Source organism: Periplaneta americana, chromosome 3 (genome assembly GCF_040183065.1).
Source record: "Periplaneta americana isolate PAMFEO1 chromosome 3, P.americana_PAMFEO1_priV1, whole genome shotgun sequence".
NCBI classification, from domain to species: Eukaryota; Metazoa; Arthropoda; class Insecta; order Blattodea; family Blattidae; genus Periplaneta; species Periplaneta americana.
Genome location: NC_091119.1, coordinates 64,885,787 through 64,910,450, shown reverse-complemented (window position 1 = coordinate 64,910,450; position 24,664 = coordinate 64,885,787). Strand labels below are relative to the sequence as shown.

At 35.4% G+C, this 24,664-nt stretch overlaps 1 protein-coding gene across 2 annotated transcripts in view; it reads right to left on the bottom strand.

The window, feature by feature from the left end:
• Positions 1-24,664, bottom strand: part of LOC138696109 (WD and tetratricopeptide repeats protein 1-like) — a 58,851-nt gene that overhangs the window by 29,637 nt on the left and 4,550 nt on the right. For both annotated transcript variants that reach the window (XM_069820657.1, XM_069820656.1), the window contains exons 4-6: positions 16,282-16,393; positions 12,175-12,362; positions 7,213-7,414 (exon numbers count right to left, since the gene is read on the bottom strand). In XM_069820657.1, coding sequence (XP_069676758.1) covers positions 7,213-7,414; positions 12,175-12,362; positions 16,282-16,393 — 502 coding nt within the window. The remainder of the gene's footprint in view (positions 1-7,212; positions 7,415-12,174; positions 12,363-16,281; positions 16,394-24,664) is intronic.

Here is a 24,664-nt window from a genome sequence, read left to right as displayed (position 1 = left end):
CGAATTTTATTATGTCATACAGAAGACAATTTGATCAAAGACCTTGTGTATAATATAATACAAGGTGTTTGGGTTTGATATGCGCTGATAGAAATAAAGTTACATCAATTTGAACACCTGACTTTCTATTAATTGTTCAATTTCATTCACGTAATATAAATTTTATAGGTTAGTTAGAGCGGAAAATACGTAGCTATGTTTTCAAAAAATCACTACCTGGCATTGGCCGGCTAGCGATTTTTTGAAAACATAGTTACCCCACCACCTGTATTTCCTGCTTCCACAGGAAACCTAACTTATTTGTAGTCTATAAAATTTATATTATGTGAATGAAATTGAACAATTAATAGAAAATCAGACGTTCAATTTATATAACTTTATTTCTATCAGTTCTTATTAAACCCAAGACCTCGTATAGTATTGTATGCAAAGTCTTTGATCAAACTGTCTTCCATATGGCATAATAAAATTCGAATTTTAATTATCTATATAGAGATGGCTCCACTGTGTAGCAACATATTTCTCGCTGTAGAGTGAAGACATAAGCATTGCTAGTTATCTCCGCATATATTACATAGTTCATAATTACTTCATAGTTCTTAGTATAGTATGTTACAGGCTTAAAAGCTTGTGTTTTTGTATTTTTATTTTTCACGGCCTGTAAATCCCTTTTTAATGTATTTTGAATATTCGATAAAATTCGAAATGTATCTCAAAATGCGAAATTTTTACTAATTCACTCATTCATTCATTCATAGTGTTCTGCCTAAGGACAGTCTTTCTCTGCAAACCCAGCATTCTCCAATCTCTCCTATTCTCCTCCTTCCTCTTAATCTCCACATATGATCCATGTATTCTAATGTTATTTATCATCTGATATCTTCTTCTGTTCTAAACTTTTCTGCCTTTCATCATTCCTTTTCAGTGCATCCTTCAGTAAGCAGTTTCCTTAGTCAATTCCTTTTCCTCTTCCTGATCAGCTTCAGCATTATTCTTTCTTCCTCCACTCTTTCTAACACAGCTTTGTTTCTTAATCTGTCTGTCCATTTCACACGCTCCATTCTTCCCCACAGCCACATTTCGAATGCTCCTAGTCGTTTTTCTTCACTTCATCGCAATGTCCATGTTTCTACCCCATACAATATCACACGCCACATAAAATCTAACTCTCTTCCTTAGTTATTTGTACTGAAATATGGTATAAATGCGAAACCGACAATTTTATAATAAAATCGATATTTTATAAAGTTAAATTTATATTTAGATAATATAAAAATTGATTGTGCAATCTTGCAAGGCGGGGTGGTAGGATTTGCACATTTTTTTCCAATAGGTTGGCAAAATTTTAAACCCTACAATTGCTGGCCAGGTATTATCAGTTAATTTGAAAGGTTTATATGAGAGTAAAACAAAGATACCATTTTCCCACGAGGCTTAAATGAATGTCTTTACTAACGGATACGAATATTTTCATAAAAAAAACACACACGCACGCACGCACGCACACACGCGCGCACACACACACACACACACACACAGAGGGTGTTTCAGACCACCTGTATCAGCCTTTTTTCCTCGAAAACTACATGTTCATAAAAAAATTTGATAACCAAAATCTATGTAAAGAATTTATTGGTGGTAGGACCATTTCATGTGACAAACCGAAAGTAGGGGTACCTGTCACCAACTTCGAAATTTCAAATTAGAACATAGGTGACTGAAGGTACCATTGAAAACTGCTTTTAAAAAGAAACAACTTTTACTGAAACTTTTTTTTTTTCCTAACTTTTATTGTTTACTCACAAAGCAACAAAAATGGTATCTTCTGAGAAGTGCTGTACACTGTTATATATGTGTATAGAGTCCACGATTTCCTACAAAATGCTATAAATCGCTAAATGACGAATATATATACTGTATATGCTATAAAATGCTAAATATTAAAAACAAAATGCTAAAATTTAATTTCAAATTGTTAAGAATCACCACCCCTAGTGATAGTGAAATAGAATTTTGACGAAATTAATCCAAGGATTTGCCATGGGATTATGTGACATTCGTGCCTAACAGTTGAGAAAAGACAATTTGGAAAAGTTTGAAATAGGTAATAAGTAAAAAATGTACTGAAACCCATTAACCAACCCATACCTAAGTGCAGCTCAGAACACACGTATTGACCCTTAGTTCTTCCTTTTATTCCTCACTTTATCTTACAGGTAACTCTAGATTTTAATATGCTGCCTAGCCGCATCTGTGGCCAGTCCTAGCATGCTGGCCTTCCATCCATGTGATTCGTGTTCGATCATCGGTCGAGTGTGGATGGAATTTGTAGTGGGAATTAAAAAAATGATGCTGCAAGAGTTTTTATCTCAGGATACTCCCATTTCCCTCTATAATTCCACCGACATAATCCACTTTCCCCTCATCTCATCTACCATCTCTAATAGTACAAACAGGCTAAGGTGATGTCTGGTGGTAGTCAGGTTTCTGATGCACATCTAGGTTGTAAGGGTTTGGGGCTCCAGACTCTGGGTTCGGGCTCATCAGTAGGCCTGTGACATTGGAGCATGTGTACAGTGAAAGAAAGCCAACTCACTCGAGGATATAAACAGAGTATGCAGTACCGCTCCGTCTTGTACAGTACAGTCTGCAGAAGAGAATAATAACACATTCCTCTGAATTACTTTCTATCATTATTTAACTTCATTTCAACTATTGCAAAATTCCATTCAACACATGTGGGCTAAGATGTATTGTCTATTGCGTGTTTAGTTTGTAATTACAGTGAACAACAAGATGCATTCTCAAAGTTCCGAAAGTGAATGCATGTCTACTACTAGTATGGATTTGAATGCAGAAAAGCTGCAAAACGACAGGTGCAAATGTGAAATATTTGACATCATTCAATTCGACAAGTAAATTATCTACAGTGTATTTGTCACCCAACAGAATGTTAGCTACATGACAGAGTGAACTATGATGTGTATCACTTTTCTGTATGTTATTTTCAACATAGTTACTGCCTTTAACATATAGGATGCTGCAGCGGTAACAATTAGAAGTACTTTGTCATGCTCTATACCTGATGACCATAATAACTGCATTGCATATTGAAAAATCTCACATATTGTAGAATTGTTGACAGCATTTATCACATCACACAACAGTAAGTATAATCCAGCAGGGCCTTCCGGATCCAGAGCCCTAACAATCACATTAAATACATGCCGTCTAACAGCATCTGTCGTCTCATCAATTGACATCAGATGTGTTGGTTTGTCAGTTTACCTCTGATCTCAGTAATGCATGTGTTGTAAATATTTTCGATATAGTACTTCTGTAACGTAGTCTGATGTGTAATTTCTCTTCTAGTGTATTTCTGTAAAAACTTGCAGAACACCGTATTTGCGAGTTTGTTAAATGGTATGTCTGCAGATATAAATGCCTTACATAAGTCTTCATAAAATGTTGAATTTGATATAGGGTCCTTCTACACATTTTCTTGTTCCAGCCATTTATGTTTCATCGTACTTATGTGCCTTTGAACATTATATTCCTTGTTTTTAGCAGACATATTTAGTATTTATTTATTTATTTAACCTGGTAGAGATAAGACTGTCAGGCCTTCTCTGCCCCTCTACCAGGGGATATGCTGACATTGCAAAGTTTACAATACAGATTGTTATTTAGAATGCAAAATACATCTGCACCATACTGTGAAACTAAATATTCCAGTTTCCAAGACGTATTGCTTTCCTTCTGAGCCATACTGCGGAGCACACTACACTTCACGACAGTTTGTATTACTCTTGAATGAACTGTACCGCGGAGGTTGTGTCGTCTCCATACACACATACACTTGCGTACTCTGTGTATATCCTGCAGTGAATTGGCTTCCTTTCACTGTAAACATGCTCCAATGTCACAGGCCTACTCATCAGCAGCCAATGGGAGCTTATCTGCAGGTTCAACAAGGATGGCCCACCTATCAGCGTCAAATTCACGAATGCTATCCGAGCCATCAGTCAGACTTAGACAATCATCGCACAAAGGGTGTACAATAAGCCTAAACAGTCTAAGTGCATGGCTCCACCTGAGATCCAGCTCTCATGAAATCAATCAATATGTTGGCTATATGAGAAACAAGATACGACGCAATGAAACAGTTTGCAAAATTTACGTTGCATCCAACACAATTTATCCTGTTAGCAGGTACAGACAGCTTCAACTACATTAAACTGTGACGATAAATATATATTTCACTATCACTCATAATCTACATTACAGTTTCCCCTTCCTCCAAAGAAGTAGGATAAAATTAAGACTTCATACATACAACAAAACGCAAAAGTGGCAATATGGCAATACATTCATGATACATTCATTTTGAAAGTAAGTTAAGGCCTGAAGGTGACATTATTTTTCTGTATTATATTTATTAAAACGCATTTCTTTATTAACATTTTTATTTTTCACTCTTCCCTCCCCCTCCTTCTGTGGATTTCACCTAAACATGGTGGGCTTAGAATACTAAAGACTCTGACAATCTTCCTGAGGAAGTCTAGTTTATATAGCTTGCCAGATGGTAAAAGAAGAGGGAGCACCAATAGTAATCCACAATGAGTGAAAGCGACTCATAAGCCATAGTGAAGGCAGTGCTTCTGGGAGAGGCAACCTGAAGAAATTACCAGGCAAGTCCAGATGCTGAAAAGTGGCAGCCCCAACACATGGTTTTCCTATCACAAGGCTTAACCTAACCTAGAAAGATAATTATTACACATTTTTTCCACAGATAAAATATCCTTCAATATCATTCAACTGAACAAGAAATGTTTGAAAACCTATAAGATGCTGGAATGATGGCTTTGGTTCATGGCGATGAAGCAGATGTAGAGGTCTAAACCTTGAAAGAAGAAGAAACAGTAGCAACACTTAACTGGTGTTTACTTTATTCTAGGAGCTGTGACCTTCATTTTGACAATTAATATAAAATCAATTAGTAGCAGCAGTAGTAGTGTAGAAGGTGGACTTAACAGGTTTTGTATAGAGCTCCTCAATTATAATGACCCTCCAGAAGTATCAATATATTCACTATTAAGTACATAACCGTATATTTCTGTTCCCACGTTAGGTTTTCTGCATACATTAATTTCAATGCAGTATTAAGGTTTTTTCAATATACACAAAGTGTATAAGATTTGCTGATGATATGGCGTTGTTAGCAGAAGAGGAAATGATACTAAAGGAAATGCTACTGGAGCTAAACGAGCAGTATGGAATGAAGATAAATGCTAACAAGACGAAGACCATGGTCATAGGAAGAAAAGTAAAGTTGCGAATTCTAAACGAGGCAGTAGAGCAAGTGGACAGTTTCAAATACTTGGGGTGTACTATAAGCAGTAACATGGGCTGCAGCCAGGAAGTCAAAAGGAGGATAGCAAAGGCAAAGGAAGCTTTTAATAGAAAAAGGAGCATCTTCTACGGACCTCTGGAAAAAGAACTGATTAGTGAAGTGCTTTGTGTAGAGTGTGGCATTGTATGGAGCAGAAACATGGACATTACGACGAAGTGAAGAGAAATGAATAGACGCAATTGAAATGTGGATAAGAGAGGAATGGAACATGTGAAGTGGACAGACAGCATAAGAAATGAAATTGAGTCAGAAAGAGTGTGTGAAGAAAGAATGATGCTGAAATTGAACAGAAAGAGAAAAAGGAATTGGTTGGGTCAATGGCTGAGAAGAAACTGCCTACTGAAGGATGCACTGGAAGAAATGAGCCGTTCAGAGCAGAAGTGGTGTAAGTCAAAAATGGGTAATGAGTGTTAAAGTAAACATTCTGTAAAATACAGCGCAAAGTAGCAATTAATATTCAATTTATTTAAACTACTAGTAGTCAGTGGATAGCACGAAGGACATATTACTTGCTACTTTGCGCTGTATTTTACAGAATTTTTACTTTAAACGTCATTACCCAATTTTGACTTACACCACTTCTGCTCTGAACGGCTCAAATGATGAATGGGAGAAGAGTTTGGGGCAGAAGAAGATATCAGATAAACGAAATTAAGATATGTGGATCATATGAGGAGACAAAGAGGAAGGCAGAAAATAGGAAAGACTGGAGAATGCTGAGTTTGCAGTGAAAGACCTGCTCTTGGGCAGAACACAATGAATGAATGAATCACAGAATATCAGCAGAACTAAGATAAAGCCTATATTATATTGCTTTATTCATTAGTAATCATCAGTGTTTCTGTAAGAAAACATTACTAAAGTTTTCAGTACAAATACTGTGTGAATTTTGTTTGAAATTTCGAATTACCAGTGACTGATGGTATTATGAAGTACTATTCTGAAATGTCAAGTGGATATTTTACGAACGAATTTACATAATGTAAGATTATTAGTAAACTTAATAAAGTATACAAACAGTGTAAATGTCTGACAGCATAAAACTTGATAGTACTGACATTTATATCAATTAATTATATGGTGCTACAGCCACACAAGTATTTGTCATCCAGTAGTCAACTACATTCCACCAGAAGGGTCATGGGTGCTGCAAGTCCTCATATCATCAGCTTAAGAGTGTAAACCTGCTAACCGCCAAAAAGAAAATTTTACAAGCGAAGCAAAAAACTAAGTTTAAATTAACTCTGAAATTTTAGGACCAAATCCAAAATACAGGTACAAATGCCACCTGTACTTTAGATTTGGTCCTAAAGTTTCAGAATTAATTTAATGTTAGATTTTTGCTTCACTTATAAAATTTTCTTTTTAGCAGTTAGCAGGTTTACACTCTAAGCCGACGATATGTATTATTAATCAGTCTTTCTTTAACCGGAGTTCACCACCTATCAGGCTTCCCAGTTCTTCTGATTACGAGACTGGGTAGACCCTATTTGAGGTCCTATACCTTCAAAGTATTTCTTGGGTATAACCGAGAACGAAACCCAAGACCTGGTTCACTATACCAAAGTGGCAATCCAATGAAATTTGAGCAATAAAATACTGCAATTGATTAAATTGAGAATTAATAGAAGCAAATATGAAGTCTTTAAAAACAACCAAAGACTGAAAAGATCACAAACAAAATCGGCAATGTAAACCATATAATTAAACTGAAAAGCATGTAATGAACGAAATTATTTTTTCGCTTAGGAATGTTGATCATAAATTATTGTTTATGTTGTAAACTAAGAATAGGCTACCTCTACAGTAGTTGGCTTTATCATCCGCCGATCATAAAGCCTGATGTACGGGTCATTTGCTCCAACAGCAAGTAACTCAGGTCGTTGTGGGTTAATGGCAAGGCATTTTGCTTCAGCATATCGACCCAAATGATTTAACAAATTCACCAGTACATTATTAACTTCTCTGGAACAGGAGTGTGGTGTTCGGAGGTCAAATTGCCTGAAAATAAAGGTGAAAAAACAACTATTATGTAAATATTCAAAATAACTCATGCTTTGCTCACATAGATTTAGTCTGACGAATTTGTAATACCTTAAACCATTACTTTGGAGGGGCAAAGGTAATGCCTAAAAAAATTTAACAGTGTTACATTACAATTACACAATAATGAATATCATATACATCTCTAGAAAAAAAAAATTAAATTAACCAAATCATAATATTTGTTTTCTTTTCACTGAATTGTTTCCAAATAACAATTCAAAATTCATCCAGCAAAAAGTAACTGACACAGTAAATTATTTTTAAAACTGCACTTCTGCCATCTTATTACTTTTCTTTCTCACCATTGTAACATGCTATAGTCCCATCAAACCTTAGCTACTCTCTTTCCAGCTAAAGGCCGAAGTAGATACAACTAAATCACATGGCATAATGGTTTCTGATTAGCTGTCTACATACCTACTTAATAATAATATATACAGAATGATTCAGACCATCTGTAACAGTCATTTATTTCGGAAACTAATGCATTAAAACTTTCGAGACAAAAATATTTATAACTAAAGCACATGTGAACTTTCACTTGAGCTCGATTTCATCAATTAGTCCTAACAGGAAGTAGGGTCAGTGGCGTATTACTTTAAAATTTCAGATGGGAGTCAGGGTCAAATAAGGTACTATTTCATAGAGCTCTTCAAAACAAACAACTTTCATAGGAAACGTTTTTATTAATTCCTACTCTTTCTCAGTGAGAAAACATACGAAAAGACAATGACATCAATATTCAGAAATGTTACAATACGAAAATGTAAACAAGACAATTAATTTTTATTTAAATGTCATGTTGAGAGTTCAGATAAGTTAAGATTGTAATATAAAATAGTTTTATATAATTTTCAGTCAATAACTTACCTCAAGTATGAAAGCTCCTGCCGCACACTTATTGTGAGTATTAATTTTCAAGCATTATTATGCTTTAATCTTACTCTAACTAAATTATTTATAAAAACATCCTTTTGATTAATTTTCTGATATTATTGCCACTCATTGCTGCGAGAGACTGGGAAAATACAAATACGTATAGTACCCACTTCTCAAAGAATTCACCTTTTGCACACTTTATCACAAATGGGTATAATATGCCTTCTAAGTCTACAGTTCAATTTAAACTTAATTTTTAACTTTTAAATATTGGCATACAAATTATGTTATACAACAAGTAATTATTCTAAGTGTAGCCTTCCTTCATTCGACTGTGTATTTTATCTGATTGTTTTAACTTAATACCATGTATGATGCTATGACTCGCAACCACACTTAGCTTTAAAATGAGCATGCATGGTAGAAATACGTATATGTTTCTATTCATTGTATTGCTTTCACCTATGTTCAATTTGTTTTTGTCTGCCTTACTATGTCACCTGAAGATGACATATGAAAAGTCGAAAATATTCGTGACACATAATATAATATAATTAATGAAATATACTTTTAATGTGATGTAACAAAAATTATTCTGCTCTCATACTTGAAATAAGTTATTGACTGAAAATTGTACAAAACTATTTTATAAGACAATTAATGTTGACAGATGTTACTGAAAGACTGGACAATGCCATTAACTTTTACAAATGTTCAAACTCTCTGCCATTCTAAGCAGCACACACCCGTACTTTTCTTCTAACACTGTCAGTGACTCTTAACACTTCAGCATGGTCAAGTGATTGGAAGGTCTCTCGGATTCCCTGTTTTATGTCATCTCTTGTTGCGGGACGATCTTGATAGACGATGTTTGTTAACCGTCTCCAAAGACAGAAATCCAAAGGATTCAAGTTCAGGAGATTGTGCTGGCCATGCAACAGGACCGCATCTATTTGTAGTACATAGGAGGTATTTTTAATAACTCTTAACTTTTAGGTACTTATTTTATTAGTTACAAAAGTAATTGTAAAACTAGAAAAATGTACATGCGTAGATACAGAGAAAACAAAAACACTTCCTTCTTCCTACATTGTTGGGCAAGGCCACCTGAGATTATTACCTCGCTAAGTACATATAGACCTGGCCATAGATACGGTATTGCGGTGACTAAAGGAAACACTGCTGAGCAAGCAAAGGAGAAGGGGTGGTGCTGCCAGCCACCAGGTCTAGACTTAGCCAGGTAATGGTGGGTGTGTACTCTGTCAACATTAAATGTACTTATCTAGTTTACATTTTCTTCTCATAACATTTCTCAGTATTAATGTCATTCCCTTTCGTACGTTTTTCTCATTGAAAGAGTAGGAATTGATAAAAACGTTTCCTATGAAAGTTGTTTGTTTTGAAGAACTCTATCAAATGGTACCCTATTTGACCCCGGCTCCCATTTGAAATTTTTAAAGTGATACGCCACTGACCTACTTTCTGTTAAGGCTGATTGATGAAATCAAGCTCAAATGAAAGTTCATATGTGCTTTAGTTATAAATATTTTTGTCTCGAAAATTTTAATGCACTAATTTCCGAAATAAGTGACTGTTACGGGTGGTCTGAATCACCCTGTATATATAAATTAAGCTTCTTTTATGAAAAGGTTGCCAGGTTTGACAAAGTGTAATATATAATTTGGAAAACACATCTAAACGGTAAAATGATTTACATTTGAAACAGTTAGGCAGTGGTTCCCAACCTTTTTTGACTGATGACACACTTTACTGGACGCCCACGGTATCGCAACACACTTATTTGTTTTTATTAAAAATAGTGATATAATAACAATTAGGCTTTTCTTCTGGAGAAAAAGGTGGTGGAACTCTGTATAGAATTTTTATAGTGGATGGGGAGATGGTTACTGTTCACTGCACTGGAATTTTGTTGTTTTCAACCTCCTTTTCGTCCAACTAAGACTTTAGAGGTCTAAGCGGAATTCAAAGAAAAATAATATTAAAAACATAGTTATTGACACATATTTCGGTTCCATGATGAAAAATGTAACAAAAAGGTACCAGAATGTCGTTCCAGAGCGTTCCATTAGAAAAGAGCACTTATAACAATTTCTATGTAGTGTCAGATATTGTAAATAGGTCGATGTTAACACGTAAAAAAAAAACAAGCAACAACTAGAGTGACATTAGGAAAAAAAAATAGGTATGTGTCAAAAATCTCAACTTGTCTATGCTGTATGTCCGATAAAAGATTTTTATTATCGTTTTTGGAAATGCACCTATTTAAATTAATGTGATGTCTGCACTTGGTGGGTTGCATAAAGTTTCTCTATACGTGGCCTTATGATTGACAGGCCAACACGTAACTCATCTTCCAAGATGCAGCAGTCTGTTATTTTGTTTAGTGTTCACTATTTTCATGGTAGAAAATGCTGATTCACGTAAGTATGACACTGAAAATGACAGTTCCAAATGTTTTTTTTTTCTTTTTTTTTTTTAGTTTATTCGGCACCATCGACTGCTTTGACAAAACATTTCCACATATAAGACACTCAGGATTTTGTTTATATTAATCTCCACATCACGTAAAACCATATTGCAAGTATTCATCACTATTATAATTACGAAACGCAGTAAATTTTTGCGAACCCTGAAGGGAATTTTCACTTACATTATTTGAATTAGCACTCCTGTCATCTAACCCATAACTTAATTCAGATTATGTTTTCTGAATTAAAAAATTGTCCATAAAATCTAAATACAGCACTTTTGATAAAATAATCGCACTATCTGTTCTAACGATTCTAAGACTCTGATTATTACTAAGTGGGGAGAGTAAACGAATTACTAAGCTTTGTTGCAGGTGTTCACTTTCTTTCGAATTATCACCAGGAAGAAAAATTAAACTGAGCATTGTTGCAGTTGTTCACGTTTCATTGGTAAAGTCTGTCTCAAAATAAAATGTACCGTATCAAAAATTTCGTTGTAAATTTAAAAAAAAAATACAAAATACGTTGTAATGAGACTTTCTGCATGGCATAAAATTTACTTTTCAATTCCAAAATTTCGCAACACACTCCATGGGGTTGCGTGACACACTGGTTGGGAACCCCTGAGTTAGAGAATCGAATATACAAAAGTCAGAAAAATGTACACCTAAATAGCGTATATGCTCATCTGCAGTAAGCAAGGGATAGTAGTAACATCAGAAATTGTTAGAATTATTACTTTTCTTTCTCACAACGTGTATTATACCATTGTAACATGCTATAGTTCCATTAAGCTTCCTTTATGAAAAGGTTGCCAGGTTTGACAAAGCGTAATATATAATTTGGAAAACAGACCTAAAAGGTAAAATGATTTACATTTGAAACAGTTAGAGAATCGAATATACAAAACGTCAGAAAAATTTACACCTAAATAGTGTATATGCTCATTTGCAGTAAGCAAGGGATAGTAGTACCAGGGTTCGATCCCAGGTGGTGACAGGATTTTTTCTCATTGCCAAACTTTCAGAACGGCCCCGAGGTTCACTCAGCCTCCTATAAAATTGAGTACCGGGTCTTTCCCGGGGATAAAAGGCGGTCAGAGTGTGGTGCCGACCACACCACCTCATTCTAGTGCCGAGGTCATGGAAAGTATGGGGCTCTACCTCCATGCCCCCCAAGTGCCTTCATGGCATGTTACGGGGATACCTTTACCTTTAAGGGATAGTAGTAACATCAGAAATGTTAGAATGATTTGAATGTCATATACAATTAATAAAAAGAAGAGAGGGATGCTTTTATACAAATTAATTCCTAAACCCAGTGGAAATAATTATTTATTGAACTTACATTATTGTCCCATCTTCTGCAGCACTCCAGAACATATAGGGCACATTCGGAGCAGTGGCGAGTCGCTTAACACGACCTGTGTGACAACTACACACATGAGTTGTTTCTCCCAATCCAACATCGTGGACTCTGATGCGGCAGTCTCCTGCACCTGTTACCAACACTCCATCAGCAGATTTTGGTAAAAACTGAAAGGATTTCAACAAAACTTTGGTAATATTTGTAATCAACAGTTTAATTTCAATGTAGTATATGAGTTTTGCTTCTCAATCAATAGGTCAATAATGTCCAAGAAGAGAAAGTTGTCAAAATATTGTAAATTATTTAAAAAATAAACATATTTTTATGCATTTGGTATATTTATATATCACTTGGTTTCAAGCAATAAGGAAATCATTTAAGTGTATTAATAATTGTGAATAATAATAATAATAATAATAATAATAATAATAATAATAATAATAATAATAATTGTGGCACCACAGCCCCTGAAGAGCCCAGACCGACCAGATGACTGCTGGCCTTACGTTCACATGCCGAAGCAGAGGTGAACGATCATCTAATCAGAATGGAGGTATCGTGTGGTTAGCACGATGATCTCCCAGCCATTATAGCTAGCTTTCGCAACTGGATTTCGCTACATAGAACCTGACAAAATGTGCAGAAAAAAAATGAAAAAAAGAAAAAAAAAAGCTCGTAAAATTTGCATGGCATTGAAGTTCAAGGGTGCAGCCATTTATATATTGCTTAATTTTTTTGCTTTCAAGTGCAGCAAAGCATTGAAACTTACTCAGTATATAAATAAGAGATTGCTGACTTGTATTTTACAAAACATCGGAAATGCGATTTTTGACTGAAAATGACCAGAATTTCACCCATCACTCCTTAACAAAACAAGATTATCTGTTATAATTATATTTTTGGGCTTTGAAACAATGTATGAAAATTTAATCTTGCCATCGCTTTAGAACCATTTACTAGTTCTATTCTCAGGTTTAGATTGACATCATCCCACAGTAGCCAAAATGCAAATCTAGCTGAACAAAGTAAGTTCTCTCTTATCTAACAGATTTTTATGAAACTTTGAACAGCAATTACAGGTAGCATATATTTCTTGTGTACTAATTCTGATTACGAATGAATCAGAGGAACTATCCTTTATAGGGGAGTGCATTTAGACGAAATAACTTCACTTCTAACAGATTTTTATAAAACTTTGTACAGGAGTTAGAGATAGCATATTAGCATATATTTTGTGTCTAGGCTACTAACCCTGATTACGAATATATCAGAGAAACTACTCTTTCATAGGGGGTGCATTTAGACAAAATTAACAATTCTTCCCATTCTAACAGAATTTTATGAAACTTTGTACAGTAGTTACAGGTAGTATGTATGTATTGTGTAATAACTCCGACTATATAAGAGAAACTACCCCTTTATAGAGGGTGTATTTTAAAAAAAAATCAATAACTTCTCTCCCATCTGAAGATCAAAAAACTTTGCACAGGAGTTAAAGGTAGCATAACTTTCTTTCTCAAAGCCAACTGACTTGCAAAACACAATTCTTCTTTCGAAGTTTCTCTGACAAAGGATTTTATCAGTCTGTACTTAATATTGACACTACCTTCATGAATGGCATAAAGTAGTTTCTATAATTTTGTGACACTAATAGAAAATTGTACTTAAAAATTTAACCAAACTTGACGTTTCAATAAAAATGTATGCTATGCAGTTCGTACTCAACTGTTTTCAAAACTTTCGAAAATCGGATTTAGTTTTTTGCTTCTTTGATAATTTTAAAATTAGCAACACTGCAATCCTGTACTCTTTTTTTCTCTGTACACAATCACACAATTCATTTAAAATGTCACTTTTTGTTCTGCAATACTTCAAATAATTTCATATGGTAACAGGTAAATCACCTTTTCCTTTGTCAGACGTAATCCCACCTGAAATAGATTAATATTTCGATATTAAATGAATAAATTACATGCAGGAATTATTAAGTAATGAAAGCGAACTTAAAAGTCAATAGATATATGAAATTTAGTATCATTACCATTATAATAGTACATTTACTTCAATTATATCTTAGCAGGGCCTGCAACTATTGACAATCTTGTAAAGAATGGTATTTAACGTACAAACTCGCAGGTTACGATACCACACTTAGCATCTTAAGTGTTTTGAAGTTAAATGGTTGTTATAAGATATAAAAAAGATTTCGTCAATCCATTCCGGCAGGGGCGGCCCAGCCTTATGTGCTACAGTACAATGATAATTTTTGCTCAAATAATGTATTTGTAATGCCATAGTATTTGATCTGTCATTTGACAATTTCCTGTGGTTATGTTCATAGTGTTATAGCGTTATAGTGTGTTTAGTCTTATCTCTTCGCTCTTTGGTGCCTCAGGAGATTCGTTGTGCTACTCAAAACTCCACATAAGAATGTACACAATTATGCGCATATGCAAATCTGAAATCACTGCTCTGATTGCCTATTTTTATGTGGGAAAGTGCTGTAGTCAGCTTCAGCACGACACAGCATGGAGATTGGGAAAGTAAAGCATAACGAAAGAATGCTTGTTTGTGGAAGAACTCGGAACTACGTATTTACAATGTGTTTGGTAATTCAAGTATCCGACTGCTGCTGCCATCTACCTGTTTGAGGTACCTCCTGAATCAGCCAGCAAGTGACTGAAAATGAAATCCCAGAAAATTGAGGCCAAGGAAGTATGTGACCGTATAATTCAGGAAGCTACCCACTGTTTCCAGTCTTTAAGCTACTTAGACGCAACAAAATTATTAAAAAGCAAAATTTTTGACAATTTTTCGCATAATTTTCCTGAACGCGAACTTGAAGTTGCTGTATACAGCTACAATATACTGAACAAAAGTGTGTTAAAGGCACAAATTGAAGTTCTATACGGAAGACCTGACTTACGAAATGTAGATGTCTGTTCAATTGTTACAATACATAGTCTCGAACAATTTACAGGATCCAATCTGTTTAGGAACGAAGTTGTTAAATATTTTGGTTACAACACCAATGACTACTGCTGAGCCAGAAAGATGTCTTGCTTAAAACGCATAAAAAGGTTTTTAAGGAACACTATGTCCCAGGATCATCTCACTGCTCTTGCAATACTGTCAATAGAAAAGAGTATGATGTCCAAGAAGGAGGGGTTTAACACCAGGTAATTGACAAGTTCTGAAGTAGGAAGAAACGTTGTATGGAGTTCATATTTCGTCACTAGGCGAGTCTCAAATTAAAATAAATACATAAAAGTGTATATAGTAGGCCAATATAGAGATTGTAGCAGACTCATTATTTTGACCACCAGCCGCTACTGCATTCCAGTCCATTCTTTTTAAAAGTCTATTTCAATATTCATAATAAACACAAAATTATTAATTTTTCTTCAAAGATTATCAGTCATTAGCATGGATACACAAGTTTCTATATTCCATTCAATATTATGTTAAAACATACTACCTACCTACATACCTTAAGCTAAATCTTGCAATACAAATATAACTTCACATTGTTGAACACACCTCCTGTTTTTTCACACTGAAAAACTGTCTCGCACTATATACAAGGTCAGCTGCCTGCAGGTCCAACTTCACGATAACATGGTGCTGATATAATGCTGTTTATTGTAGTTTTGATTACAGATTATAAAGTTTCAGTTTATAATATCAGGTCATCAATAAAATGCACTTTCACAAGCATCACCAAAGTTAATTTTGTCCTGCTAGATTCGCATTTCGAATCACTGTGCACCTTTGGACTGAAAAACAGTTTTTAAATGTTGAAGATCAAGTTTCCACAAACAGATGCAAAACTCAATTATAGCAAAGGTCTCTTATTAGATGATCTGTATTGCTACAATTTGCGAATACACATTGTTTTATGTGGTGTTTTATTTCTATAAAAATATTTATTTTATATCGCAAATTTACTGTAAAGATAAGCTGATTAATTTGTAAGAAAACATGACATCTCTACAAGCTTTACTGCTCAAGAAAAGGATTTATGCTTATTCTACGATTAAATTCAACCAAGGCAAATGGAAATTCACAATAAGAGAAAGGGCACACCTTGACTGAAAATATGTTTCCATGATGTCCAGTCTGTATAGTATGGATTTTCTTGTGAAGAAACGGATCCCAAAGGATGACTTGCACATCATCGGAAGCAGATGCAAGTGTCCTAAAATGAAAATGCAGGCAATGAATAGTCATGTATAAAATCGTGATGTTTTCACATGGAGTTACAAAGCAGACCTGAAAAATTTGGTTGTACTAATCATAAAGAAATGTTAGCACTGTGGATTCCTTTCTACTTAAAATAAGAAATGTTAAGCCTGCTAAGATTAACACGCGTGTATATCTGTTTAACAAAAATACTAAAACAATTAGACAATCCTAACAAAATTATTATGTACAGTAGTGGCAAAAAAAAAACCGGACCAACCCTTGTAGCTGATTTCAGAGCCTTGTTCACTCCAGAGCGTCAGTGCATATTCCTTGGACCTGCAACCACCTGTGCAGTTGAACAACAGCCACGCAGCTGGTTACTGTTTTCGTCCTCATTGAATGACTCAGGTGCTTGGGGTAGCGATATTTTACTACTTAATTAACTTATTATTCGCAGAACATGAATTTTATCAGCTTATTTTCTAATGGCTTTCGAAATGGGCTACGTCAGCAATCGAAACTACAATTTCAATAGATTACTCGCTATCTTGTGAATGCGGGTGTGGCATGTGCAGTGGCTCATTTCAGGAACTTTTATTATTCCATCGGTCCAGTTTTTTTACCACTACTGTACATCATCTATTAGTGGCACATGCTTTTACACTTTTTCATATATAACAGTATAAAACAAAGTATTGTGAACAGTAAAAGATTAGATTCTGAGATCTGTATTACATTTTCGTTTTCAGCATCTGTGACATCAAACAAGTATTGTATGTAACTTGTCTCTATACTCATTAACTGTCCATCCACCTATTCCATTTATCAGTCCATCCAATCTGTTGGTTCATTCATTTACCTGTCTATGCATCAGCTCGTTCAACCGTACATTTAGCAATCTATCTATCAATTCATTTCTCTGATTGAGGTTCTGGCTGATATGTACATTTACTATTGGGCAGTACATTTCAATTGACGATATGTGTCAGGGAAGAACAATTGTTTGTATGCATATGAAGTCTGATTAGTATAATATGTAGCTAGTTGGTGATATATGTAATTGAGGGGGAAAGGAACTGGCCACTCTATCCCATTATCTCCTGGCCTAATTGCCTCATAAGTGGTACTTCTTGGTATCACTTGTGAGATTCAGACCTGTCTTCAGAAATTCACTAAACAACAACTATCAATCCATCCATCCGTCATTTAATCCATTCATATATCAGTCCAACCATCTATTGGTTCATCCGTCAGCTAGTCTATACATTTATTAGTCCAACTATAATATTCATTCATCAATTGGTCAATCATTTATCAGTCCCACTATCTATTGATTCACACATGCATCAGTAAGTAAATCCATTTATCGGAAGAGAAAGGAGAGGGAAGGTGAAGGGAGGTAATAGGAAGGGGAGGGGAGAGAAGAAGGGAGGAGATTATCCCTGTACTTTAGCAATTCATATGGTATACCATCTTGACCAACTGATTTCATATTCCAACAATATTTTTATCTATCATTATATCACTATCAGTTAAATCTATATTTAAATCGGGACGATTTTTAGTTCCTTCAAAGATATCTGTTAAATATTTCACCCGTATGTCTGTTGCCCTATCAGTCACCACATTTGCTTTTACCCATAAAAATAGCTTTTCATCTGCCTTGAAAAAATTTCCTTGTGTTCATTCTTTAAAAGACACTAAAATGTTTTGTTGTATTGTTTTTTTTCTCACAGGATTCTGGTGACTGAAGTGACTAATATTTAAAAAAGATTCCCTCTTATTATACACATTTATTTAACCTCTTTTCCAAACCATTATGTTTCATTTGTTTTGTTTCTAGATTTTATAGTTCGTTATTCTAAAAGCTTTGTTTGCAGCTTTCTTTATATTCTTTCTTAGCTTTTCCCAACTTTCTTCAATATCATCTTCAGTCAGTGGAACAGCGTAAAAATTATTTTTTTTAATCCTACAAAATATATCTGTTATGGTAACAATGGTTATTAGAGGAGAAAAATTCGCTCCGGCATCAGGGATCGAACCCGGGTCCTTGGTTCTATGTACCAGGCACTCTAACCATTGAGCTACACCGAAGTTCAATCCACAGCACCGTATCGAATCCCCCTCCTCCAGTGTTCTTCCCTTTGTGGCCTAACTCCAAGTTCGACATATAAATATGTATTAAGTCAACTGCCATTATACAAGGAGCACACTCAATTGAGTTACTTGGTGGCCGGGATTCCACAGTAATATGCACTGTTGGGCAAAGAAGCAACGTAAAGAATATATCTGTTATGGTAACAATGGTTATTAGAGGAGAAAAATTCGCTCTGGCACCGGAGATCAAACCTGGGTCCTTGGTTCTACATACCAAGTGCTCTAACCATTGAGCTATGCTGAAGTTCAATCCACAGCACCGTATAATGGCAGTTCACTTAATACATATATGTCAACATATATGTCGAACTTGGAGTTAGGCCACAAAAGGAAAAAAAAAAACACTGGAGGGGGTATTCGATACGGTGCTGTGAATTGAACTTCGGTGTAGCTCTATGGTTAGAGCGCTTGGTACATAAAACCAACGACCTGGGTTCAATCCCTGGCACCGGAACGAATTTTTCTCCTCTAATAACCAGTCAGTTTCTAAAAAGATATAAACTCTTTCCATGATTGCCTGTGTCGTTTTCTAATTTCTCTGTTAGCTATTGCCCTTTTATGTTTATAATCTATTTCATCATTGACGGATTTTGTTTGAAGGTAAATGAAATGAAACCCAATACATATAAAATTTTAAAATACATGAACAGAGACATAAAGGAATCCGCCAAGATAAACCCTTGCCCCAAAATAGAAACATTCCTAGACTTTTACAAAAAATTATGGAACAATCCTAATTTTGATTCAAAATTCTAGGACACAAAAAACCCAGATGAACAATGCATTACAAAAGAAGAACTACAAGAAGCATTAAAGAAGACGAAAAATAGTAAATCACCTGGAGAAGATAACCTAAATTCAGAATTGTATAAATATGCAGGAGATCTATTTCAAGAAAGATTACTAAGATTTCTAAACAGAATATATCTGACTGCCACTTTACTGGAAGAATGGAAAAATAGTGTAATTATTCCCATATATAAAACAGGAGATAAACATAATGTTGAAAACTATAGAGGGATTAGTATCCTCAACACATGTTATAAGATATTTAGTAGGATTTTAAATGAAAAATTAAAAAAACATGCTGAAACTTTCCTTCTGGGGTGTCAAAATGGCTTTAGAAAAGGAAGATCATGTGTAGATCCATTATTTAGTATCAAACTATTGTCAGAAAAAAGAAGAGAATTTAATTTAGAAACCCATATAGCTTTTATTGATTTTGTGAAAGCTTTTGATAAAGTCAGAAGAGACCTTTTATTCGACATATTACAAGATAAAAATATTCAAAATTTGCTATTACAAAATATAATAGAAATCTACACAGACAGCAAAATAAGTGTCAAAATAAATAACTGTATATCCGAAAGAAAATTAGTTAATAATGGAGTTCGACAAGGTTGTCCACTATCACCAACTTTATTTAATATCTGTATAAATGAAATTATTTTAAAATGGAACCAAATCTACACATCAGGAATCAAAATAACCAGTGCTCTAACATTAAATACCTTACTCTATGCCGATGATCAAGTCATAATTTCCAATTCAGAGGATAATTTACAAAGAGGATTGTATACATTAAATGAAATATTAAAAGATTTTGGGATGGAAATTTCAGCACAAAAATCAAACGTAATGGCATTTTTAGGACAAGACCCAGTCAGAAGTAAGATAATACACAATAACCAATGCCTCGAAGAAGTGCAAAATTTCAATTATCTGGGTTGCGAAATATCTTATCAAAATGAAAAAAGATGTGAACAAGAAAATTACCAAATTTATACAAATTTTAGGAATAATAAACAATACATTAAAAGCTAAATTAGTACAAAAATCTACAAGAATAAAAATATATAATACACTAGCATTACCCTCCCTCTTATACGGAAGTGAGATTTGGACATTAAAGAAAAAAAAGACATGAACAGAATCAAAGCAACGGAAATGAAATTTTTCAGGAGGACAGCAGGATATACTCTTTTAGACCGAAAAAGGAATGAAGAAATTTTAGAACAATTAGAAGTAGAGTCAGTAGAAGAAAAAATCAGCAGATACAAATTCAATTGGCTAGATCATGTAAGAAGAATGGAAAATTCAAGAATCCCAAAAATTATGATGCAATATAAACCTAGAGGACATCGTCGACCAGGAAGACCTTTAAGAAGACTGCTAGATGGGGCCGAAACAGGTCTACAGAGGCCTAATTCGTGAAGGATGATGATGATGATGATTATGATGATGATGAATAACCAGTCAGTGAGTTTTTTTCTTTATTATTAGATTATGCATAAGTTTGTCTTGTTTTTCATCACAACACAATGTTGTTAGAAGATTGTTTATCATTTGTCATTTTTATTTGGAGTGTTGTACTTATAAATACGTCTTGAATTTTGTAGTTTTATAGAAAGTTTGTACTATTTGTGGACTAAAAAAAGATGGAGTGTCTAAGTGGAAAAAAAGAATACTTCTGACATATTCTTCTGTTTGAATTTAATAGAGGAGCAAAGACAGCTCGAAATATTTGTGTCGTGTACAGGGAGAACGCCATGATCTTTCATAAAATATAATCACCAGTGTGAGGAACAAGAAAGACATTCTGGAACCCTGTTGTATTTCCTTCATTTGTGCTCCTTGCGGATCTACATCATTATTTTGTTCAAGTATGGAGTGGCCAGCATATCCTAGTCATGCTCCCTTTACTTGAGAGAACGAGTATGGAGCTCTTGCCATCTGCACAACAGGACTTGCAATGGCCAGCTACACATTCCCTGCTGAATGGCAGCACACTGCAGTGCGATCCTCAGACACTTGTTTCCACTTAAATCCATAAGGAAGCACTTACAGGAAAGCTTTCTCCCTCTCTTTGCTGCCTGACATGCCCTCACTAGTCACATGGGTGGAATACAGCATATAAATACAGGCCCCCAGCTGGCAGTGTATTTCACAACTCTTCCCGATGTTAGCCCCTACTCCCTGCCTTTCACCACTGTAACATTCCTGACTTCGACAACCCCATGTTCATCCCAGGTTGCTCGACCCAAGTTCCTACTTCGAACCTCTCTGCTGTCGAAAAATCGCGAAGCCAGGTTCATTGATCCCTCAGTAGAGTTTATCAATTTCCCCACTCCTGGCATTGACAAGTCTCAAAGCACTTGGGGGGCATGGAGGTAGAGCCCCATGCTTTCCATGACCTCGGCACTAGAATGAGGTGGTGTGGTCGGGTACTCAATTTTATAGAAGGCTGAGTGAACCTTGGAGCCGTTCTGAAAGTTTGGCAACGAGAAAAAATCCTGTCACCACCTGGGATCGAACCCCGGACCTTCCAGTCCATAGCCAGCTGCTCTACCAACTGAGCTACCCGGCCGCCTCAGGAATTTGTGGCTGTCTCCTTTCTTAGATCTCAAGCTTTATGATTTTTAGCTCTGGAGATTGCTAAAAAAAAAGTATATAATGAATCCTCAAAAATAAAAAAAACAAACAAAAACAAAAATAAATTGAATCGATGATTGCAGAAAGGACCTAAGTCACATTTTTTTATGAAATTCGGTTGTGAGCAGATTCTGAATCTCATCTTTGTGCATAGAAAAGACTCCAGTCAGCAGAGATGTAAGTTTGAAAACATGGGATTGAATTACTGGTTGAGTGCAAAAAGATCTGCACTTAAAAGTTGGCTGCAGCTATTTCGTGCGCCATGCATATTTTGTTTTGTTGGTAGTTGGTAGTGCAGAAGGTGCAAGGAACAGATATGCTAGATTTTAAATCATGTTGGCCATCACTGTACAAAAAAACCTGCATCTTGCATCTCAATAGAAACTGTTGCAAGAGATTTCATTCATTGCGTCTATATTTAAACAGTGTGTCCATGAAAGTGAAAAGAAAGGGTTGGTTACTGCCTATGAGTATACTGGTGGCCTGAACGTCAGCACATTTCACCTGTCTTTGTCTCAAAAACGAAATACTGCTCTACCTATGTGCCTTGCATATCCAGACAATGCCATTTCCATCAGTGTGAAGAAAATATCTGAGTAAGAAATCAGTTGCCTGTGTGTCAGAAATTGCCGAAAATTAAGTATTCTGTAATGATATCTTCCAATGGACAACTATGGAATAAAGATATGAAAATGTAGGGAATGTTGTCAGGGTACTGTATTACAGAGACTTTGTTTAAATATTAACGTCTTTCGTCTTTATGTAAAATGTGAAGAATGTTAGCAACATCTTGAAATTTTTACGTTTTCCATAATGGAATAAAAAAATATGTTAATTACACAGTAATAAATAAAATCCACCAGCACAGCTCAGGCGGTAGCGTGTTTCCCTGCTAATCTAGGACTGTGTTTGGGCATGGGTTCGATCTCCGCTGGGACTGATTACTTGGTTGGGTTTTTCCAAGGTTTTCCCAAATACAGTAGTAAGATGAATGTCAGGTAATCTACAGTACAGTGAATTCTCGGCCTCATCTCGCGAAGTACATCTCGCTATCACCTATTCATCAACACTAAAAATAACCCACTAGTTGATAAAGTGTCATTATATAACCAAGTAAAAGCAAATAACTAAAAACATTTGTTTGTATGTTACTTGAATTTGTCTACATTAATAGATATTCACTATGATTTGAGGTGATTTATTATTATACTTTATCCCATATTTCCATTGATTGCAGGAAGGACATGGATCTATCAATTATAAATTACAATTACTGTTTTAATTGAAGTAGCAAGTGTTAAGAAGACATTTTAAAATGTGTGTCTTGAGGTATTCTTTCCAGAGAAATTAACTATAACACATAAAAATGTCGCAAAAACATTCAAATGGTTTTTCTTTCATATCTCAAAACTGTACTGACGTGACTGAGGTCCTTTCTTCAATCATCGATTCAATTAGATCCACTAGTGCACAGGAACTGTTACATGTAACACATGTATGGGAAGATATGTAAAGAAAATGGGCATCACTTCCAGCAGCATATTGTGAGAAAGATGAATATCAATTGTATTTCATATACCTACGTTTTAATCCAGTAACATGCTGAAAGATCATGATGGTATGCAAAGCAAGGACCTGGGCAACAATCAGGAAAGCAGCCAATGTGCAGCCTGTCAAAAAGTGACGAAAGGTACTGTACCGGTATTATTTAAAATCTGCAGATGTGTCACATTACTTTTCCAAAACTGGTGTCTGATCTTGACCTCAGTGACATCAGAATGAAATTCTAACAATATAAGTTATAAGTAGAGTGTGATTTGAGGTTTCCACAGCAATTGGCATGGTGCCAGATTTTTGGGTACTTACACTGCGTCTAGATGCAGAATCATCCAATGTTTAAAAGCTACATAATGAATTCATCATCTGGGAAGGCTGGGCAAGTTCATTCCTGTAGAACAGTTCTTGGCATGGATCCAACAGATAGGATTCCCTTTCCTCTTCTTCCCTGATGATAGAACAGATCCAACAGATAGGATCCCTTTCCTCGTATTCCCTGATGATGGTACAGATCCAACAGATAGGATCACCTTTCCTCATCTTCCCTGATGATGGAACAGATCCAACAGATAGGATCACCTTTCCTCATCTTCCCTGATGATGGAATAGATCCAACAGATAGGATACTCTTTCCTCGTCTTCACTGATATGGAACTGATCCAACTGATGACCAGATCCAACAGATAGGATCCCCTTTCCTCCTCTTCTCTGCTGATGACCAGATCCAACAGATAGGATCACCTTTCCTCATCTTCCCTGATGATGGAACAGATTCAACAGATAGGATACTCTTTCCTCGTCTTCACTGATATGGAACTGATCCAACTGATGACCAGATCCAACAGATAGGATCCCCTTTCCTCCTCTTCTCTGCTGATGACCAGATCCAACAGATAGGATCACCTTTCCTCATCTTCCCTGATGATGGAACAGATTCAACAGATAGGATACTCTTTCCTCGTCTTCACTGATATGGAACTGATCCAACTGATGACCAGATCCAACAGATAGGATCCCCTTTTTTCATCTTCCCTGATGACAGAATGGATCCAATAGATAGGTTCCTCTTTCCTTGTCTTTCCTGATGATGGAGCCAATATTGCTCCAAAACACTGAATGTCTCTGCAGCTATGACACG